At 40.1% G+C, this 22222-nt stretch overlaps 1 protein-coding gene across 4 annotated transcripts; it reads right to left on the reverse strand.

Annotated features, from left to right (window-relative positions):
- Positions 1-4242: 4242 nt before the first annotated feature.
- On the reverse strand, positions 4243-21948 carry tle5 (TLE family member 5, transcriptional modulator). 4 transcript variants are annotated; one of them, XM_062960402.1, is made up of 7 exons: positions 21661-21947; positions 17960-18057; positions 16350-16413; positions 12510-12554; positions 11061-11123; positions 10298-10372; positions 4243-7615 (listed from the first exon to the last, which is right to left on the reverse strand). In XM_062960402.1, the coding sequence occupies exons 1-7, from the start codon at positions 21685-21687 to the stop codon at positions 7397-7399; spliced, it is 591 nt and encodes a 196-aa protein (XP_062816472.1). In that variant the 5' UTR covers positions 21688-21947; the 3' UTR covers positions 4243-7396. The 4 variants fall into 4 exon arrangements, with proteins under 4 accessions (XP_062816472.1, XP_062816471.1, XP_062816474.1 ...); XM_062960401.1 differs by having other exon boundaries at positions 4243-7618; positions 21661-21946; XM_062960404.1 differs by lacking the exon at positions 10298-10372 and having other exon boundaries at positions 21661-21948.
- Between the last annotated feature and the right edge of the window lie 274 nt (positions 21949-22222).

The following is a 22222-nucleotide window of genomic DNA, read 5'->3' on the forward strand; positions in this document are numbered from 1 at the left end:
GGTGGATATGGACTCAGTCGCTCTACCTCAAGGACCGAGGCAGTTGAGGAGTCCGGCAGCTGTATCCATGACTGAGCAGCCCTTTTTAGGATCCGCTCTGCTCACCCCACACGGGGAAGGGGCTAGAAAAGGGGCCCTCAACATAGTCTGCCTCTCCTACCCTGACTGGACTGCCGCGTCCAGAGGGGTCACCACTCTGCGGCCAAAAAAGAAAAATGAACTTTGGAACATGGAACGTACGGACATTGTTAGATAACACTGACAGCGAACGCCCCGAACGCAGGACTGCTCTCATTGCAAGAGAGCTGGGACACTTTAAGATCGACATCGCAGCCCTTCAGGAGACCCGGAGAGCAGGAGAGGGGCAGCGGAAGGAAGAAAAGGCAGGCTACGCCTTCTTCTGGAAGGGGCTGCCTGAAGAGGAGCGAAGAATACACGGAGTTGGCTTTGCGATCAGAAACGACCTGGTGAAGCACCTGACTGAAGCACCCACTGGCATCAACGAACGACTTTCAACCCTCCGAATTAACCTTGCCAAAAACCAACAGGCAACCATCATATGCACCTATGCACCAACTCTAGATGCTGACAAAGACATCAAGGAAAATTTTTACTGTCAGCTGGATACCATCCTATCGGAGATACCTAAGGAGGACAAAATCATCCTCCTGGGGGACTTTAAAGCAAGAGTCGGAAGGGACTCTGACCTGTGGCCAGGGATCATAGGAAAAGACGGGGTCGGAAACAGCAACTCAAATGGCATCTTGCTTCTCACCAAATGTGGAGAGCACAACCTTGTCATCACCAACACGCTCTTCCGCCAGAAAAACAAGCTCAAGACATCATGGAAGCACCCTCGGTCAAAGCATTGGCACCTCCTGGACTATGTTATCACACGTGCCAGAGACCGCCGCGATGTGCTTCTCACAAGAGCCATGACAGGTACTGATGACTGCTGGACAGACCACAGGCTAATCCGATCCACGATGGCTATCAAGATCGTCCCCAAACGCAGACTCCAAGGAAGAAAAACAAGGCGCAAAATGAACACCCAAGCCCTTCAGGAGCCCTCCAAACGAGCCCTTCTCCAAACAACACTCAAAGATCATCTACCTACAGAACACCCCGAAAATGTTGAGGAACATTGGAACAAACTGAAGACCTCCATCATCACAGCCTGCGAAGAAAGCATTGGATACCTAACTAAGAAACATCAAGAACGACAAAGAGATCCAACAGCTGATTGATAACAAAAGGAAAGCCTTCCAAACATGGCAGAGAGACACCAACTGTACTGCCAAGAAAAAGATCTATGCCAGTGCAAAAGCTGAGGTCCAAAGAAGGACCAGAGAACTCAAGAACATCTGGTGGACAAAGAAGGCTGAAGAAATCCAACACCTTGCAGATACCCATGATGCTCAGGGATTTTTCAAAGCCACAAAGATCATTTACGGACCAAGAAACCATGGCATACAGCCCCTACGCTCATCAGATGGAACCAAAATTCTGAAGGACAAAACATCAATTGCACTACGTTGGAAAGAGCACTACCAGAACCTGCTGAATCGCAGCTCCAATGTGGCCGAAGAGACCCTCCCGCAACAACAAACCAGGGATGAGCTTGCAGCACTGCCTAGTTTGGAAGAAGTCAGCAATGCCATCAGCCAACAAAAAAACAACAAAGCTAGCGGACCTGATGGGATTCCTGCTGAAATCTTCAAAGAGGGTGGACCTGAGCTGATACAACAACTCCACCAGCTCATTGAAAAGGTGTGGATGACCGAGAAAATCCCAGCTGACTTCAAGGATGCCACCATCATCACCCTTTTCAAGAAAGGGGACAGAACAGACTGCGGGAACTATCGTGGTATCTCCCTTCTAACCTCCACCGGGAAAATCCTCGCAAGAATCCTTGCAAACCGCCTTCTCCCTGTCTCAGAAGACACCCTCCCAGAATCCCAGAATGGCTTCCGCCCCTCCAGAGGAACAGTGGACATGATCTTCACTGCTCGACAGCTCCAAGAAAAATGCAGGGAACAAAACCAACCTCTGTCCATGGCATTCATTGACCTTGCAAAGGCATTCGAACACAGTGAATCGCAGCGCTCTCTGGACCATCCTCCAAAAAATCGGGTGCCCTGACAAATTTGTGAACATCCTGCGGCTCCTCCATGATGACATGATGGCAACAGTCTTGGACAGCAACGGCTCCCAAAGTGACCCATTTAAGGTGGAATCAGGTGTCAAGCAGGGATGTGTTATTGCCCCACCTTATTTTCCATCTTCATCGCTATGATACTTCATCTTGTTGATGGGAAGCTTCCCACCGGAGTGGAAATCATCTATCGGACAGATGGCAAGCTATTTAACCTCAGCAGACTGAGAGCCAAAACCAAGGTCACCACAAAATCTGTTATAGAACTCCAATATGCTGATGACAACGTAGTCTGTGCGCATTCAGAAGAAGACCTACAAGCCACTCTCAACACCTTCGCAGAAGCATACGAGAAGCTCGGCCTCTCACTGAACATCGAGAAAACCAAAGTGCTCTTCCAACAGGCACCAGTTAATCCCTCTGCAAAGCCAGGAATACAGCTTAACGGTGTAACATTAGAAAATGTTGACCATTTCTGCTACCTTGGTAGCCACCTCTCCACAAAAGTCAACATCAACACTGAAATACAACACCGCCTGAGCTCTGCGAGTGCAGCATTTTTCTGTATGAAGCAGAGAGTGTTTGATGACCGGGACATCCGTAGAGAGACCAAGGTGCTTGTTTATAAAGCCATTCCCCTCCCAACCCTGCTCTATGCCTGCGAAACGTGGACTGTGTACAGACGTCACACCAAACTCCTGGAGCGTTTCCATCAGCGTTGCCTCAGGAAAATCCTGCAAATCTCTTGGGAAGACAGGCGGACAAATGTCAGCGTGCTTGAGGAAGCAAAGACCACCAGCATTGAAGCGATGCTCTTACGCCATCAACTCCGCTGGACTGACCACGTTGTCCGAATGCCCAAAGATCACCGTCTCCCAAAGCAGCTCCTCTACTCTGAACTCAAGAATGGGAAACGTAATGTTGGTGGGCAGGAAAAGAGATTGAAAGATGGGCTCAAAGCCAACCTTAAAAACTGTGGCATCGACACTGAGAACTGGGAAGCCCTGGCCCTTGAGCGCTCTAATTGGAGGTCAGCTGTGACCAGCAGTGCTGCAGAATTCGAAGAGGCACGAACGGAGGGCTTAAGGGAGAAACGTGCCAGGAGGAAGGAGCGTCAAGCTAACCCCGACCGGGACCGCCTTCCACCTGGAAACCGATGTCCTCACTGCGGGAGAATATGCGGGTCAAGAATCGGTCTCTTCAGTCACCTAAGAACACACGCCCAAGATACCAAGGTTGGAAGACTATCGTCCTCAAACGACGAGGGATCGCCTAAGATACGATATCCAGCATGTCTATCTTGTTTGCTGTGTCATAATAAAATAATAATAATAATAATATCACGATCTGCCAACTGCAAAAGGCCACCCGACTGGGATCTGCACGCATCATCCGAAAATACATCACACAGTCCTAGACACTTGGGAAGTGTTTGACTTGTGATGTTGTGATACGAAATCCAGCATATCTATCTTGTTTGCTGTGTCATAATAAAATAACAACAACAACAACAACAATAATACGAAATCAAGCATATATATCTCATTTGCTGTATCATACTCTGGGGAGTAAACAACAAAACCACTGAACCAAATCACACCAAATCAGGGTTAGCCTGGCATGATGTGAGTTGTAGTTCACCACAACCATATGCATTTTGTACAATTAAAAGAGTGTACAAAAAATGACTTTTTCAAATAACCAGGGCAATGCCGGGTACCAAAGTTAGTAACAACAACAACAACAACCACAACAACACGAAATCGAGCATATATATCTATGCTGTGTTAAAAGATGGTACAAAAATTGACTTTTTCAAATAACCAGGGCAATGCCAGGTACCAAAGTTAGTAACAACAACAACAACAACCACAACAACACGAAATCGAGCATATATATATATCTCATTTGCTGTGTCATACTCTTGGGAGTAAACAACAAAACTATTGAACCAAATCACACCAAATCAGGATGTGAGTTGTAGTTCACCCAGAACCTTTTGCGTTTTTGGACAATCAAATAATCGACTTTTTCAAGAAATAAAAGGAGACGGAAAACAAAAACAAGGCAGAAGAAAAAGGAAATGGTCACAGTATAACCAACCATCTGATTTCTTTATTTGAAAAGGCACAGCTATTACATCCTCAATACAGAATTATTATTAATTATTATTTTTTCTCAGTTCCTCTTAATATAGGTCAAAGGATTAATAATAAACACAGGAAGCAAAACAAAGATCATTCTTTTCATCTCTCTCTCTCTCAATCTCTAAAAGGAATATATACAAACACAACATTTCTTAAAATGTCTTTTCGTTAAAACGGGGGAGAAGCGAAGCAGACGGAAAGAGCGAAAGGTTGCATTTTTAACTTTTTTCTCGTTCGAAAATCAAAAGGGGAAACGACAAATATGGACACTGAAAGAAAAAGGGGAATATGTTCGAATTTATTCGGATTTTTTTGGGAGGGGGGTCGGGAAGTGGGAATGACAACACCGTCAAGAGCTTTACCACAAAGTGGGACAGGGTTCGAAGGCTACAGAACTAATATATTTATATATTTATATTCATATATATAAAAAAATCCCGCCTCTGTGCTACCTTGAGAAACAAAGTCACATGCATAATGGGCAAACAAAGGTGCGCAACGTCCAAATGGGTGCTCTGGGGAAGTTCCTTCTGCTCATTTTGTATTGTTATGATGATAATGCCTCCCCTATATTCCGCTAGAAGGCTTTTTTGGGGACTGAACACATATTGGGTTGTAGCTTTGGACCCCCACAAAAGACCTTCTAATTTTTAGGGAAAGGAAATGACAAATGTGGACTCAAACGGGAGCAGATTTCGGAGGCTGGAGCACAGTAGTGTCATGGAGCCGGCGGCAATGTCTTTACGACGAGCTATCTATCGCTAACCCAAAACCAAAGTATTCCAACTCCATTTTCATTGCCCTGACTGTATCCGACTGACATATATATCAATATATATATATATATATATATATCAATAGTCTGGGTAAAAAGAAGCCTATGGTATTGATATACATATATGTGAATTCCCTTAAGTCTTGAATTGGAAAGACGCATTTGCTCTACAAAAGACTGGCCCTGATGGGGATGACCATCACAAAACCCCGACTGATATATATATATACATATACATATATCTATACATATATATATCAATAGTCCGGGTAAAAAGAAGCCTATGGTATTGAGATACATATATGTGAATTCCCTTAAGTCTTGAATTGGAAATACCAATTTGCTCTACAAAATATTTATATATACACACACACACATATATATATATATCAATACTGTGTGTATATGTGTGTGTGTGTATATATTCATATACATATATATGTCAATACAGTCAGGGTAAAATGAAGCATATAGTATTGACATACATATATCAATAGTATTTATATATATATATGAATAATCATATACATATATATATATATAGTCTGGGTAAAAAGAAACCTATGGTATTGATATACATATATCTGAATGGTGTGTGTGTAGAGAAGGTTGAGAGGAGACATGATAGCCATGTACAAATACGTGAAGGGAAGTCATAGGGAGGAGGGAGCAAGCTTGTTTTCTGCTGCCCTGGAGACTAGGACACGGAACAATGGCTTCAAACTACAGGAAAGGAGATTCCACCTGAACATCAGGAAGAACTTCCTCACTGTGAGAAGGGCTGTTCGGCAGTGGAACTCTCTCCCCGGGGCTGTGGTGGAGGCTCCTTCCTTGGAGGCTTTTAAGCAGAGGCTGGATGGCCATCTGTCGGGGGTGCTTTGAATGCGATTTCCTGCTTCTTGGCAGGGGGTTGGACTGGATGGCCCATGTGGTCTCTTCCAACTCTACTATTCTATGATTCTATGATATGTATATCAATACCATAGGTTACATATATATATATACACACACACATATAGTCTGGGTAAAAAGAAACATATAGTATGGACATACATATACCAATAGTATTCATATATATATACTCATATACATATACATATATCAATAGTCTGGGTAAAAGGAAACCTATGGTATTGATATACATATATCCCAATAGTATACATATGCATACACATATATATGAATACTATATATCAATACAGTCTGGGTAAAAAGAAACCTATGGTATTGATATACATATATCTCAATAGTATTCGTATACATATACATATACATCTCCAGTCGGGTAAAAAGAAGCATATAGTATTGACATATATATATATATATATATATATATATATCAATAGCATATATATCTCAATACAGTTTGGGTAAAAAGAAGTATATAGTATTGATATATATATATATATATATCACAACAATAGTATTCGTGTGTGTGTGTGTGTGTGTGTGTGTGTGTGTATACACACACACACACACATCAATACAGTCTGGCTAAAAAGAAACCTATGGTATTGATATATATATATATATATATATATATATATATATATATATATATATATATATATCTCAATAGTATACATATACACACACATATATATGAATACTCTTATATATATGCCAATACAGTCTGGGTAAAAAGAAACCTATGGTATTGATATACATATATCTCAATAGTATTCATATGCATATACATATACATATGTATCTCCAGTCCGGGTAAAAAGAAGCATATAGTATTGACATACATATATATCAATAGCATATATATATATATATATATATATATATATATATATATATATATATATATATATGAATACTCATATACATATACATATAAATTTATCTCCAGTCCGGGTAAAAAGAAGCATATATTGACATACATATATAAATAGTATTTTTATATATATGAATACTCATATGCATATCTGTCTCAATACAGTTTGGGAAAAAATCATATAGTATTTATTGGTAGGAGCCTACTGTTCCAAGGGAATCCTCGCTATGATACTGACACCCATCATCAAACATTAACCCGAAAAGAGGGAAGTCGGGGGGCCAACGAGGAGGAAGTCGTTCCTCGTCCTGCTCCCGGGAAAGGAAAGAAAACCCATATATAAATATACATGACAACCTGCAGTGCAATGGGATATTCTGGAGGTCATCGCTCGTGTGGGCGGTGAAATTGTGGTGGTGGGTGGGAGCACGGGGCCCAAAGGTTATTGCTGCAACGGCGGGCAGGGTGGGTGCCCCTTCTCCGCCCCTCCAGTTCCGCCGGAGTGAACCCCACTTCTCCCCGTCCCGTGCCCGTCTCTAGTCGGACTTCTCCCCGTCGTCCTCCGGGTGGGCGTCCCCGTCGTGGCCGTTCTTGTCCTCCTTGGCGAGGTGGGCCTGGGAGCCCAAGGCGGAGAGGGAGAGGAGGCCGGTGCTGGCGCTGACGGCTGGGAGGGACGGGGGCTGCAAGCCCACCGGCAGCGGGGTCAAGGGCAGGGCCAGCGCTTGGAGCTGGGAGAGCTGGTGGGCCTGAAGCTGCTGCTGTAAGGAAACCCAGAGAGAATCCGTCAACAAAAGAGAGGATGGACAAATAGAGAGATAGGATAGTCAGATGGATAGAGTAATGTACTGATAGATAGGTGACAGAACCATAGTATCCTATGGAAAAGACTCCCAAAGGCCATCCAGTCTAATTATTTCAGATAGAAGGATAAATAGAGAGATAGGATAGTCAGATGGATAGAGTAATGTACTGATAGATAGGTGACAGAACCATAGTATCCTATGGAAAAGACTCCCAAAGGCCATCCAGTCTAATTATTTCAGATAGAAGGATAAATAGAGAGATAGGATAGTCAGATGGATAGAGTAATGTACTGATAGATAGGTGACAGAACCATAGTATCCTATGGAAAAGACTCCCAAAGGCCATCCAGTCCAATAATAATAATAATAATAATAATAATAATAATAATAATAATAATAATAATAACAATAACAACTTTATTTTTATACCTCGCCTCTATCTCCCCAAAGGGGACTCAGGGCGGCTTACATGGGGCCAAGCCCGATAAAAACAATAGCAATATAAAACACAACAATAGACAAAAGACATGCACAATTATAAAAATTTAAACATTAGCCATTAAAAACAAATGACAAGAACTAATAAAAACATGGATTAAAATGGAGAGGTTGTAAAAATAGACTGGGTAAGGTGCACCATATAAATACTGTATTTATAATAATATAATTATTTCAGATAGATGGGTAAATAGAGAGATAGGATAGTCAGATGGATAGAATAATGTACTGATAGATAGGTGACAGAACCAAAGTATCCTATGGAAAAGACTCCCAAAGGCCATCCAGTCCAATTATTTCAGATACATGGATAAATAGAGAGATAGGATAGTCAGATGGATAGAGTAATGGACTGATAGATAGGTGACAGAACCATAGTATCCTATGGAAAAGACTCCCAAAGGCCATCCAGTCCAATTATTTCAGATACATGGATAAATAGAGAGATAGGATAGTCAGATGGATAGAATAATAGACTGATAGAGAGGTGATAGAACCATAGTATCCTATGGAAAAGACTCCCAAAGGCCACCCTGCTGGGATCTGCACGCATCATTCGAAAATACATCATACAGTCCTAGACACTTGGGAAGTGTTTGACTTGTGATTTTGTGATACGAAATCCAGCATATCTATTCTGTTTGCTGTGTCGTAATAAAATAATAATAATAATAATAATAATAATAATAATTCAGTCCTAGACGCTTGGGAAGTGTTCGACTTGTGATTTTGGGATACGAAATCCAGCATATCTATTCTGTTTGCTGTGTCGTAATAAAATAATAATAATAATAATAATAATAATAATAATAATAATAATTCAGTCCTAGACACTTGGGAAGTGTTCAGCTTGTGATTTTGTGATACGAAATCCAGCATATCTATTCTGTTTGCTGTGTCGTAATAAAATAATAATAATAATAATAATAATAATAATAATAATAATAATAATTCAGTCCTAGACGCTTGGGAAGTGTTCGACTTGTGATTTTGGGATACGAAATCCAGCATATCTATTCTGTTTGCTGTGTCGTAATAAAATAATAATAATAATAATAATAATAATAATAATAATAATTCAGTCCTAGACACTTGGGAAGTGTTCAGCTTGTGATTTTGTGATACGAAATCCAGCATATCTATTCTGTTTGCTGTGTCGTAATAAAATAATAATAATAATAATAATAATAATAATAATAATTCAGTCCTAGACGCTTGGGAAGTGTTTGACTTGTGATTTTGTGATACGAAATCCAGCATATCTATTCTGTTTGCTGTGTCGTAATAAAATAATAATAATAATAATAATAATAATAATAATAATAATTCAGTCCTAGACACTTGGGAAGTGTTCGACTTGTGATTTTTTGATACAAAATCCAGCATGTCTATCTTGTTTGCTGTGTCATAATAAAATAATAATAATAATAATAATTCAGTCCTAGACGCTTGGGAAGTGTTTGACTTGTGATTTTGTGATACGAAATCCAGCATATCTATTCTTTTTGCTGTGTCATACAATAATAATAATAATAACAACAACTTTATTTTTGTACCCCGCCTTCATCTCCCCGAAGGGACTCGGGGCTGCTAACATGCGGCCAAGCCCGGATTATAATACATATAAAGTAATAAAATACATAAATAATACACATCAGCAGATAAAAATACATCCTGTCTATGACTGAACTTTAATAAGAAATGTAATAATAATAATAATAATAATAATAATAATAAACTTTATTTATACCCCGCCACCATCTCCCCAACGGGGACTCGGGGCGGCTTAACTGTATGGTGAATTAAGATGCTTATGAGTAAACAAGATATGTTATTTTTCAAAAAAGACTTTTTTTATCTCTGAGTGCTTATTTTAAACTAAGAGGTTTCAAGTATATGTTTTGGGCAACTGGAAAGAAACCACCATCCGCTGCTAACCCAATATTTTTTTTTAGTGGCATGTCTTTGTCCTCGGAAGTTCAAAGACCTGGTTCTTCAGTCTAACAGCTGAGTAACCTGTGTGCCATTACACGACTTTCCCAAGCTTTTGGGGCTATCCTTTGTAATGATACTGCTCTCCAAGCAGTATCCAACTCTCCAAGCCAAGGCCCAATTCCCATAAGGAGGGCTACTGACCCGGATGATGGAGTTGAGCTCCGGAGCCGTCACTTGCTTGGCTCGCTCGATGGCTCCCAGGACCTGTTGCTGGTGCTGCAAAAAAGAGAGCGAAAATAACACTGAGTTTCATACACCCTGGGAGAAAAGAGTGAGGAATGGATATAGGATTTAATATAGGATGGGTTTATTATTATTATTATTATTATATTATTATTATTATTATCATCATCATAGTATGACACAGCAAACAAGAAAGATATGCTGGATTTCGTATCACAAAATCCCAAGTCGAACACTTAATATTATTATTATTATTAACTGCATTTCTATTTTAGATATGCTGAATTTCGTATCACAAAATCACAAGTCAAACACTTATTATTATTATTATTAACTGCATTTCTATTTTAGATATGCTGGATTTCGTATCACGAAATCACAAGTCAAACACTTATTATTATTATTATTATTATTAACTGCATTTCTATTTTAGATATGCTGGATTTCGTATCACAAAATCACAAGTCGAACACATTATTATTATTATTATTATTAACTGCATTTCTATTTTAGATATGCTGGATTTCGTATCACAAAATCACAAGTCGAACACTTATTATTATTATTATTATTATTATTATTAACTGCATTTCTATTTTTGATATATTTATCTATTTCATATTTTTGATATATTTATTGCTAGTATATATTGCCCGGGTGCCATTGGTTGAGTTAGGAAAACCCATAATATTTCCAAACAACAATACAAATGGAATATTACCTCTTGGGAAAGGTAGGGCAAGACCTGAGCACAGATCCCATTTAACCGCTTGACAATTTCGGCCTGGGAAAAGAGAGAAAATATCTTATTTCAATTATAATTATTGTAATATTTACCATATATACTCGAGTATAAGCTGACCCGAATACAAGCCAAGGTGCCTAATTTTATCACAAAAAAACTGGGAAAACATTGGCTCCAGTATAAGCCGAGGGTGGGAAATTTCATTAATAAAAATAGATACCAATAAAATTACATTAATTGAGGCATCAGTAAGTCAAATGTTTTTGAATATTTACACAAAGCTCAAATTTAAGATAAGACGGTCCAACTCTGATCCAATCATTATTCTCATCTTCTTCAAGGTAAATGTGCTTATGTATCCTTTTAATAATAATAGAGTAAAATAATACATGTCATAATAATAATAATAAATACAGGAAAATAATACATGTAATAATAAATAGAGTAATAATAAATGCAATAATAATAATAAGATCAGAGTGGAATAATAAATGTATTAATCATAATAAAAATAGAGTAAAATAATACATGTCATAATAATAATAAATACAGGAAAATAATAATAAATAGAGTAAAATAATAAATGCAATAATAATAATACAGTAGAGTCTCACTTATCCAAGCTTTGCTTATCCAAGCTTCTGGATTATCCAATGCATTTTTGTAGTCAATGTTTTCAATACATTGTGATATTTTGGTGCTAAATTCGTAAATACAGTAATTACAACATAGCATTACTGCGTATTGAACTACCTTTTCTGTCTAATTTGTTGTATAACATGAGGTTTTGGTGCTTAATTTGTAAAATCATAACCTAATTTGATGTTTAATAGGCTTTTCCTTAATCTCTCTTTATTATCCAACATATTCGCTTATCCAAGCTTCTGCCGGCCCGTTTAGTTTGGATAAGTGAGACTACTGTAATCATAAATACAGGAAAATAATACAAGTAATAATAAACAGAGTGAAATAATAAATGCAATAATAATAATAATAATAATAATAATAATAATAATAAGATCAGAGTGAAATAATAAATGTATTATTAATAATAAAAAATAGAGTAAAATAAATGTAATAGTAGCAACAATAACAGAGAAAAATAATAAATGTAATAATACCAATAATAATAGAGAAAAATAATAAATGTAATAATACCAAGAATAATAAAGAAAAATAATAAATGTACCATATATTCTCGAGTATAAGCTGACCCAAATATAAGCCAACCAGGACCTTCACCTGAGTATAAGGGGCTTTTTCGGTCTTTAAAAAAGGGCTGAAAAACTAGGCTTATACTCGAGAATAGACAGTATTAGTATATGTGGCTGTGAGTCTCTCTTTAGAGAAAAAAGCGAGATACAGATAATAATCTATATACATAAAGTGAAAATTATAGATGTGTGGCTACACAAATAAGCTCACCTGTTTGTGCATCTCGATGTTGAGCCCATAAGACATCTCATAATACTAGAAAAGGAGAGAAAAACAACATACAGTATTTATTTATTTACTACATTTATAAGCCACCCTTCTCACCCCAAAGGGGACTCAGAGCGGCTTACAAATTACATTATATTATGAGCATAGTACAATACTAGCATTAAATTACAATATTGTACTATATCATTACATTGTAATATTATTAGTAATATTACATTTAATATATAATATATAATTAATATTATTATCAGTATTATATCGTAATACATAATATTATCAATATTATATGTATATACAATATATTATATTATTTATTATTATAAATTGAGTTGTATATTATATACTTGTAGTTATCTATATTATATGTATACACATACATGCATGTTAACCTGGCATGATGTCAGCTGTAGTTAATCCACAACCTTATGCATTTAGTACAATTAAAAAACTGAATTTTTCAAGTTAAATGCTTTGATACGGCCAATGGGCTAATCAATAAAACGTGATTTGATTTGATTTGAATTTTTCAAATAACCCAAGCAATACTAGTAGAAAATAATGTACACCTCATAACTGGTGTCTAATACAATAGCATGAAACAGAGTATTTATAGGACCCATTTGTGACTTCTGGTGCACCCTGAATACATACACACACACATACACACACATATACATACATATCCTATCCTATATGTATATGTGTGTACATATACACACACACATACAGATATAAACGTATACTATATACACACATATACACGAATATATTATATATATACATATATATATATACACTCATATGATATATACATAAATGCATGTATATTATATATACACACATACACAAATATATACACTCATATATTATATATATAGACATACATATATATACACTCATATGACATATACATAAATGCATGTATATTATATATACACACACATACACAAATATATACACTCATATATTATATATATATATAGATAGCATACATATATATATATATACACTCATATGATATATACATAAATGCATGTATATTATATATACACACACATACACAAATATATACACTCATATATTATATATATAGACATACTCATATGACATATACATAAATGCATGTATTTTATATATACACACACATACACAAATATATACACTCATATATTATATATATATATATATATATATAGATAGCATACATATATATACACTCATAGGATATATACATAAATGCACGTATATTGTATATACACACATATACACGAATATATACATTCATATCTATATATATAAAAGAGTGATGGCATCAGGGCAGCGGACAAAACAACAAAACTACAGGCCCCCCAACCTCGAAATTTGACAACACAACCCATCATCCACGGCTCTAGGTTGATACAACAAAAAGAAAAGAAAAATAAAGTCCTAATTAGAGGGAGAGGAATAATTGTTTTTATCCAATTGCTGCCAGTTACAAGGCTAAGTTCCACCCACTTGGTCTCCTAGCAACCTACTCAGCCCAGGGGACAGGCACAAGAGTTTGGAGAGACCCCTAAGGGCCATCCAGCCCAGCCCTTTCTACTATGCAGCAGGACACAATCCAAGCATTCACAACACATGGACAACGTATAAATACCACACAATACTACACAGGGACATAGACCCCCTCTATCCTCACCACTTTCACAGTACACAAACAGCCCAATGCATACTAAACATAAAGACAACCATACAACAGACATTCAATACCACCACTACCTCAACAGGTTCTCACCAACACCACCAGACAACGCCACAGCAATGTGTGGCCGGGCACAGATAGTACAATATAATAATCAATATAAAAATATGTATATTACCAGTAATAAATATTATAAGAATATATATAATTATAACAAATACAATACATATTATAATAAATGTAGGGATAATAAATATTATTGTAATTGTAATACATATTGTAATAAAATATAATAATACATAAAATAATAATAATAATTGTCAAAGGCTTTCAAAGGCTAAGAATACATTGACGATATACAATATAATAATAAATACAGTGGAGTCTCACTTATCCAACACTCGCTTATCCAACGTTCTGGATTATCCAACGCATTTTTGTAGTCAATGTTTTCAATAAATCATGATATTTTGGTGCTAAATTCGTAAATACAGTAATTACTCCATAGCATTATTTCGTATTGAACTACTTTTCCTGTCAAATTTGCTGTATACAATGATGTTTTGGTGCTTAATTTGTAAAATCATAACCTAATTTGATGTGTAATAGGCTTTTCCTTAATCCCTCCTTATTATCCAACATATTTGCTTATCCAACATTCTGCCAGCCCGTTTAGCTTGGATAAGTGAGACTCTACTGTATTTATTAGCAACATTGATATCCCGCCCTTCTCACCCCAAAGGGGACTCAGGGCAGTTTACAGGTATATATACATAAATATATTATATTATTATATTATATAAAATATATTATATACAATCTATATCTATAAAAATGTAATGTGTGTTTTTCCCATGAAATAAACAACAAAACCACTGAACCAAATCACACCAAATTTGGCCACAAAAGACCAAAAATATAATACATATTATAATAAATGTCAGAATAATAAATGTCATTGTAATCTTAATACATATTGTAATAAAATATAACACATACAATTATTCTTATTATAACATAATTATAATCTATATATATAAAACAACAAAACTACACACCCCAGAAACACTAAACTTGGCAGCACAACCCCTCATCCATGCCTCTACGTTCATACAACAAAAAGAAAAGAAAAGTCCTAATTAGAGGGAGAGGAAGAATTGTTTTTATCCAATTGCTGCCAGTTAGAAGGCTAAGCTCTGCCCACTTGGTCTCCTAGCAACCCACTCAGCCCAGGGGACAGGCAGAGTTAGGCCTCACTTAGGCCTCTTCCACACTGCCTATAAAATACAGATTATCAGATTTTAACTGGATTAGATGGCAGTGTAGACTCAAGGCCCTTCCACACAGCTATATAACCCATTTATAATGGACTTAATGTCAGGAGAAAACCTTTACCCTTTACCTTAACTACCACCAATTCCTCAATACTTTATTTCCCATACCACCAGACTTCGCCACAGCAACGCATGGCCAGGCACAGCTAGTAGGATATATACATAAATGCATGTATATTATTATTATTATTATTATTATTATTATTATTATTATTATTAATAATAATAATAATAATACATATTTTATTATACACACACACATATACGCACTCATATATTATATATACATACATACATACATACATATATATATATATATATATCACCCACACATATTATATATACATCAATGCACGGGCTTAAATGGTGATTGTGTCCCTCAATTACAATGGGCCCCAGAGAACCCCGAATCACAGCGGAGATGAAACAGATAGAGGAGAAGGCATCCCTCTCCCATTAGGTGTTTTGAAAAAAAGCAGAAGCTGGCACTTTCCTGGGAGAGAGAAGAGCCATTAATTTCCCTCCCGGCCCTTATCTCCTCTCTCCAGGGGAGGCCGGCCTTGCGGCAGCGGGAAGGATCTTCTTGCGTCGGGCGCTAATGACTCCTTGATGGCGGAAAATAAAAACCCATCACGCCGGAGCCTCTGGGCCGTGGCAAAGGCAGCCGCGGAAGGCTTCTCTTGCTCTCTGCTCTGAAACTATGGCCCGCGGGCCGGTGGTGGCCCTCTAAGGTCACTTGCCCGGCCCCTGCCCTAAATCGTTCTCCCCAATCGCTCCCTCCCGCTTTCCGAGCGCGGGGCTTACCATCACGTAATGGCGCTGCATTTCCGACTTCTCGCTCGCGAGTTTGTCGCACTCCAGCTTCAGGCTGCAAAAGGGAGAGAGAAAGAGTCTGGCCATCTGTGAAGACGCGTCTCGCCTTCCCTTTCCACGACATTAAGCCGAATTTGTCTTAATTTGCTTTTAATGGCTGTATTTCAGTATGAATATCAAGTCAATGCCGAGTTTATGGTATGTTATCATATTATTTCGGCTTATATTTAATAGTAACTCTCAAGCAATCAGAAACTACACCCATGTGGTACTATCTACCAATGCCCAGGGGTGTCATGGGTTAACTGAGAATCTTAGACTCTCAGTTAACCAATGAGGATTAGATTATTATTATTATTGACACAACGACACTGTATGACACAGCAAACAAGATCTATATGCTGGGTTTCGTATCACAAAATCACAAGTTGAACACTTTCCAAGTGTTTAGGACTGTGTCATGTATTATTATGATATTTATTATTATTATTATTAGACTCTCAATTAACCCATAACTGAGAGTCTAATGTTAATAATTAAGACTCTCAGTTAACCAATGGCGATTAGATTATTATTATTATTATTATTATTAATAATAATAAATAGACTCACAGTTAACCCATTAACTGAGAATACTGATAATAGAGTAGACTCTCAGTTAACCAGTGAGGATTAACCCATATCCTCAATTACTCTCAATTAACCCATAACTGAAAATCTAATGATAATAATTAAGACTCTCAGTTAACCAATGAGGATTGGTAATTATTATTATTATTAATAATAATAATAATAGAGTAGACTCTCAATTAACCCATAACTGAGAATCTAATGATAATAATTAAGACTCTCAGTTAACCAATGAGGATTAGATTATTATTATTAATAATAATAATAGACTCTCAATTAACCCATAACTGAGAGTCTAATGATTATTATTAATAATAATAACAATAACAACTAGAGTAGACTCACAGTTAACCCATTAAATGAGAGTCTAATGATAATAACTAGACTCTCAGTTAACCAATGAGGATTGGAAAATTATTATTAATAATAGTTATTATTATTAATAATAGACTCTCAAATAATAATAATAATAATAATAATAATAATAATAATAATAATAATTAGAGTAGACTCTCAATGTGGTGATGGGCACATTGGGTGATCTCAGCCGGCATTTGGAAACAAAAGATCTCAGCCGGCATTTGGAAACAATTGACATTGACAAAATTACGATCTGCCAACTGCAAAAGGCCAACCTGCTGGGATCTTCACGCATCATCTGAAAACACATCACACAGTCCTAGACACTTGGGAAGTGTTCGACTTGTGATTTTGTGATATGAAGTCCAGCATATCTATCTTATTTGCTGTGTCATAATAAAATAATAATAATAATATAAATATAAAAATAATAATAAAATAATAATAATAACAATAATTTGTAATAATTGTTAAGCGGCTTAATGAAATATTTGGGCAAGTAGTGGGAAAACACTGATGTAAATAACAATGCAAAATTATAATCATGACCGTACTAGAACATAAAGAAAGGTAAGAGTTTAGGGAGAAAGTGGGTGGCAATGGAAACCTGCCTGTGATACTGGGCTTGAAGCAACTGGAACTCGTCTTTGATCCGGTCGCACGAATCCGACGTTGTGAACTTCAGCTGCTGAGGCAGGTGAGAGGAACCCTAAAGCAGCAGAAACAGACAGGTTTAGCTGAAGACAACACAATCCAATCCTTCCCGACAGATGGCCCTCCGGCCTTTGAGCAAAAAAATCTCCAGAAAAGGGAACTCTGTTTGGATTATCCATTTAACTAAGCTTACTGTGTGCCTTTCAATTTACTTCCAATGTACACTGACCCTAAGATGACTCTATCACGGGGTTTTCTTGGAAGACATTTATGATTTGGGCTTTGAGAGGACACTTCCTTATTATTTGGAACATAAAATGACTTCAGTGCCGTGTTTTTAGGACACCTCCCTAAAGAGAGCCATGCAGGATATGTTTCCCATTTAACCTTCTTCTATCGAGGACACGTTTTGGTACGTTTGCACACACACACACACACACACACACACCGAATCCTTATTCACGGATCTATCAGCTCCATTTCAAGTTGAGCACAAAACAGAACGATTTCTTTCCATCCGCCCCCGAACTTTAATAGGACGTAAAGTGGGTCATGAGGTATCTGTCTGCCAAGTTTGGTCCAGATCCGTCATTCGTGGGGGTCGCAGTGGTCTCTGGAAGTGAGTGTAGGTACTCTAAATCCCATCATCTGTGATCCATCAACCCCCAAACTTCAACAGGATGTATAGTGGATCATGAGGGATCCGTGTACCAAGTTTGGGCCAGGTCTGTCATTCATAGGGGTCGCAGGGGTCTCTGGAAGTGAGTGAAGGTACTGCAAATCCCATCATTCATGCTCTGTCCACCCCCAAACTTCAACAGGACGTATAGTGGATCATGAGGGATCTGTGTGCCAAGTTTGGCCCAGGCCTGTCATTCGTGGGGGTCGCAGTTGTCTCTGGAAGTGAGTGAAGGTACTGCAAATCCCATCTTCCATGGTCCACCCTCCCCCAAACTTCAACAGGACGTATAGTGGGTTATGGGGAATCTGTGTGCCAAGTTAGGTCCAAGCCTGTCATTTGTGGGGGTCGCAGTGGTCTCTGGAAGTGAGTGAAGGTACTCCAAATCCCATAATCCGTGGTCCATCCTCCCCCAAACTTCAACAGGACGTATAGTGGGTCATGGGGGGGTCTGTGTGCCAAGTTTGGCGCAGGCCCGTCATTCATAGGGGTTGCAGTGGTCTCTGGAAGTGAGTGTAGGTACTCTAAATCCCGTCATCCATGCTCCGTCCACCCCCAAACTTCAACAGGACGTATAGTGGATCATGAGAGATCTGTGTTCCAAGTTTGGGCCAGGTCCGTCATTCGTGGGGGTCGGAGTGGTCTCTGGAAGTGACTGAAGGTACTCCAAATCCCATCATCCGTGGTCCGTCCTCCCCCAAATTTCAACAGGACGTATAGTGGGTCATGGGTACTCTGTGTGCCAAGTTTGGGCCAGGCCTGTCATTTGTGGGGGTCACAGTGGTCTTTGCAAGTGACGTAAAGTGGGTCTGGAGCTCTGTGTGCCAAGTCTGGTCAAGATCTAGAGTAAGGTACTACAAATCCCATCATCCGTGGTCCATCCTCCCCCCAAATTTCAACAGGACGCATAATGGGTCATGAGGGATCTTCTGTTCTCCCCCTTGGACCCCCAAGATCCCCTCAAGGAAACCTCAATCTCTCTCCCTAAGGCCCCCAACCCCTTGCCCCATTGCAATCCCTTCTTCTCTCCCTCTTGGACCCCCAAAATCCCCCCTAAGGACCCCCAATTTGTCTCCCTAAGACCCCCAACCCCTTACCCCATTGCAACCCCTTCTTCTCCCCCTCTTGGACCCCCAAAATCCCCCCTAAGGACCCCCTATTTGTCTCCCTAAGACCCCAACCCCTTGCCTCATTGCAACCCCTTCTCCTCTCCCTTTGGGACCCCCAAAAACCCCCCTAAGGACCCCCAATTTGTCTCCCTAAGGCCCCCAACCCCTTACCCCATTGCAACCCCTTCTTCTCCCCCTCTTGGACCCCCAAAATCCCCCCTAAGGACCCCCTATTTGTCTCCCTAAGACCCCAACCCCTTGCCTCATTGCAACCCCTTCTCCTCTCCCTTTGGGACCCCCAAAATCCCCCCTAAGGACCCCCAATTTGTCTCCCTAAGACCTCCAACCCCTTACCCCATTGCAACCCCTTCTTCTCCCCCTCTTGGACCCCCAAAATCCCCCTAAGGACCCCCAATTTGTCTCCCTAAGACCCCAACCCCTTGCCTCATTGCAACCCCTTCTCCTCTCCCTTTTGGACCCCCAAAATCCCCCCTAAGGACACCCCAATCTCCCTCAATCCCTTACCCCATTGCAACCCCTTCTTCTCTCCCCCTTGGACCCCCAAGATCCCCCCTAAGGACCCCCAATTTGTCTCCCTAAGACCCTCAATCCCTTGCCTCATTGCAATCCCTTTTCTCTCCCTCTTGGACCCCCAAAATCCCCCCTAAGGTCACCCCAATCTCCCTCAATCCCTTACCCCATTGCAACCCCTTCTCCTCTCCCTCTTGGACCCCCAAAATCCCCCCTAAGGACCCCCAATCTCTCTCCCTAAGACCCCCAACCCCTTGTCCCATTGCAATCCCTTCTTCTCTCCCCCTTGGACCCCCAAAATCCCCCCTAAGGACCCCCAATTTGCCTCCCTAAGACCCCAATCCTTTGCCTCATTGCAACCCCTTCTTCTCCCCTTTTGGACCCCCAAAGACCCCCCCAAACCCTTCCCCAGGCACCCTCAATCCCTTGCCCCATTGCAACCCCTTTTTCTCCCCTCTTGGACCCCCAAGATCCCCCCTAAGGACCCCCAATTTGTCTCCCTAAGACCCCCAACCCCTTGCCCCATTGCAATCGCTTCTTCTCCCCTCTTGGACCCCCAAAGGACCCCCAAACCCTTCCCCAGGCACCCTCAATCCCTTGCCCCATTGCAACCCCCTTCTTCTCCCCTTTTGGACCCCCAAAGACACCCCAAACCCTTCCCCAAGCACCCCCAATCCCTTGCCCCATTGCAACCCCTTCTTCTCTCCCTCTTAAGGATCCCCAATTTGTCTCCCTAAGACCCCCAACCCCTTGCCCCATTGCAATCCCTTTTCTCTCCCTCTTGGACCCCCAAATTCCCCCCAAATGTCCCTCCCTAAGACCCCCAACCCCTTGCCTCATTGCAACCTCTTCTTCTCTCCCTCTTGGACCCCCCAAATCCCCCCTAAGGACCCCCAATTTGTCTCCCTAAGACCCCAACCCCTTGCCTCATTGCAATTCCTTCTTCTCTCCCTCTTGGACCCCCAAAATCCCCCCTAAGGACACCCCAATCTCCCTCGATCCCTTACCCCATTGCAACCCCTTCTTCTCTCCCTCTTGGACCCCCAAAATCCCCCCTAAGGACACCCCAATCTCCCTCGATCCCTTACCCCATTGCAACCCCTTCTCCTCTCCCTCTTGGACTCCCAAAATCCCCCCTAAGGACCCCCAATTTGTCTCCCTAAGACCCCCAATCCCTTGCCCCATTGCAACCCCTTCTTCTCCCCTCTTAAGACCCCCAAAGCCACCCCAAACCCTTCCCCAGGCACCCTCAATCCCTTGCCTCATTGCAACCCCATCTTTTCCCCCCAAGATCCCCCCAGCCCCCCATTTTTCTCTCTCTCTCCCCCCCCCCCCTTACCGAATGCCTGCTTTGGGGAAACATCATGGCACGGGCCTTGGGCTCTCCCTGTGGGCGGCTGCCTTCTGGGCCGAAAACGGATCCGAGCGAGGCCTCAAGGAGGGGCAGAAGAAGGGGTCCGGAGGAGAAGAGGGGGATCAGGAAGGACGTGGCCCCCCAAAAACCCCCAAATCCCTTCGCCTTTCCTCCTCCTCCTCCTCCTCCTCCTCTCCTGCCTCCTGCTCTGCCTTTGCCTCCTATTGTGTTTAATGGCGGCGCGGCCTCCCCTCCTGCGGCTTTCGCCACAGCGCCACCTGCTGCTCGGACACCGCAGCGCCCTCGCCTCCACTTTCCTTCGCCTCCTCAACAAACTACAACTCCCAGGATTCCACAGCCTTAGCTGGGGTCCAAACTGGGTTCATTCTCCAGTGTAGAGGCCCCCATTGCCTCCACCATGAAACCAGGACATCACAAGCAGAGTCACCTATTGATATTCAGCCTCATTTAAGAGAACGCTAGTGATGCATACCTTTATGATCTATACAAAAATCTAATGTGTGTTTTTCCCATGGAGTAAACAACA

This window comes from Anolis carolinensis, unplaced genomic scaffold, assembly GCF_035594765.1.
Source record: "Anolis carolinensis isolate JA03-04 unplaced genomic scaffold, rAnoCar3.1.pri scaffold_7, whole genome shotgun sequence".
NCBI lineage: Eukaryota > Metazoa > Chordata > Lepidosauria > Squamata > Dactyloidae > Anolis > Anolis carolinensis.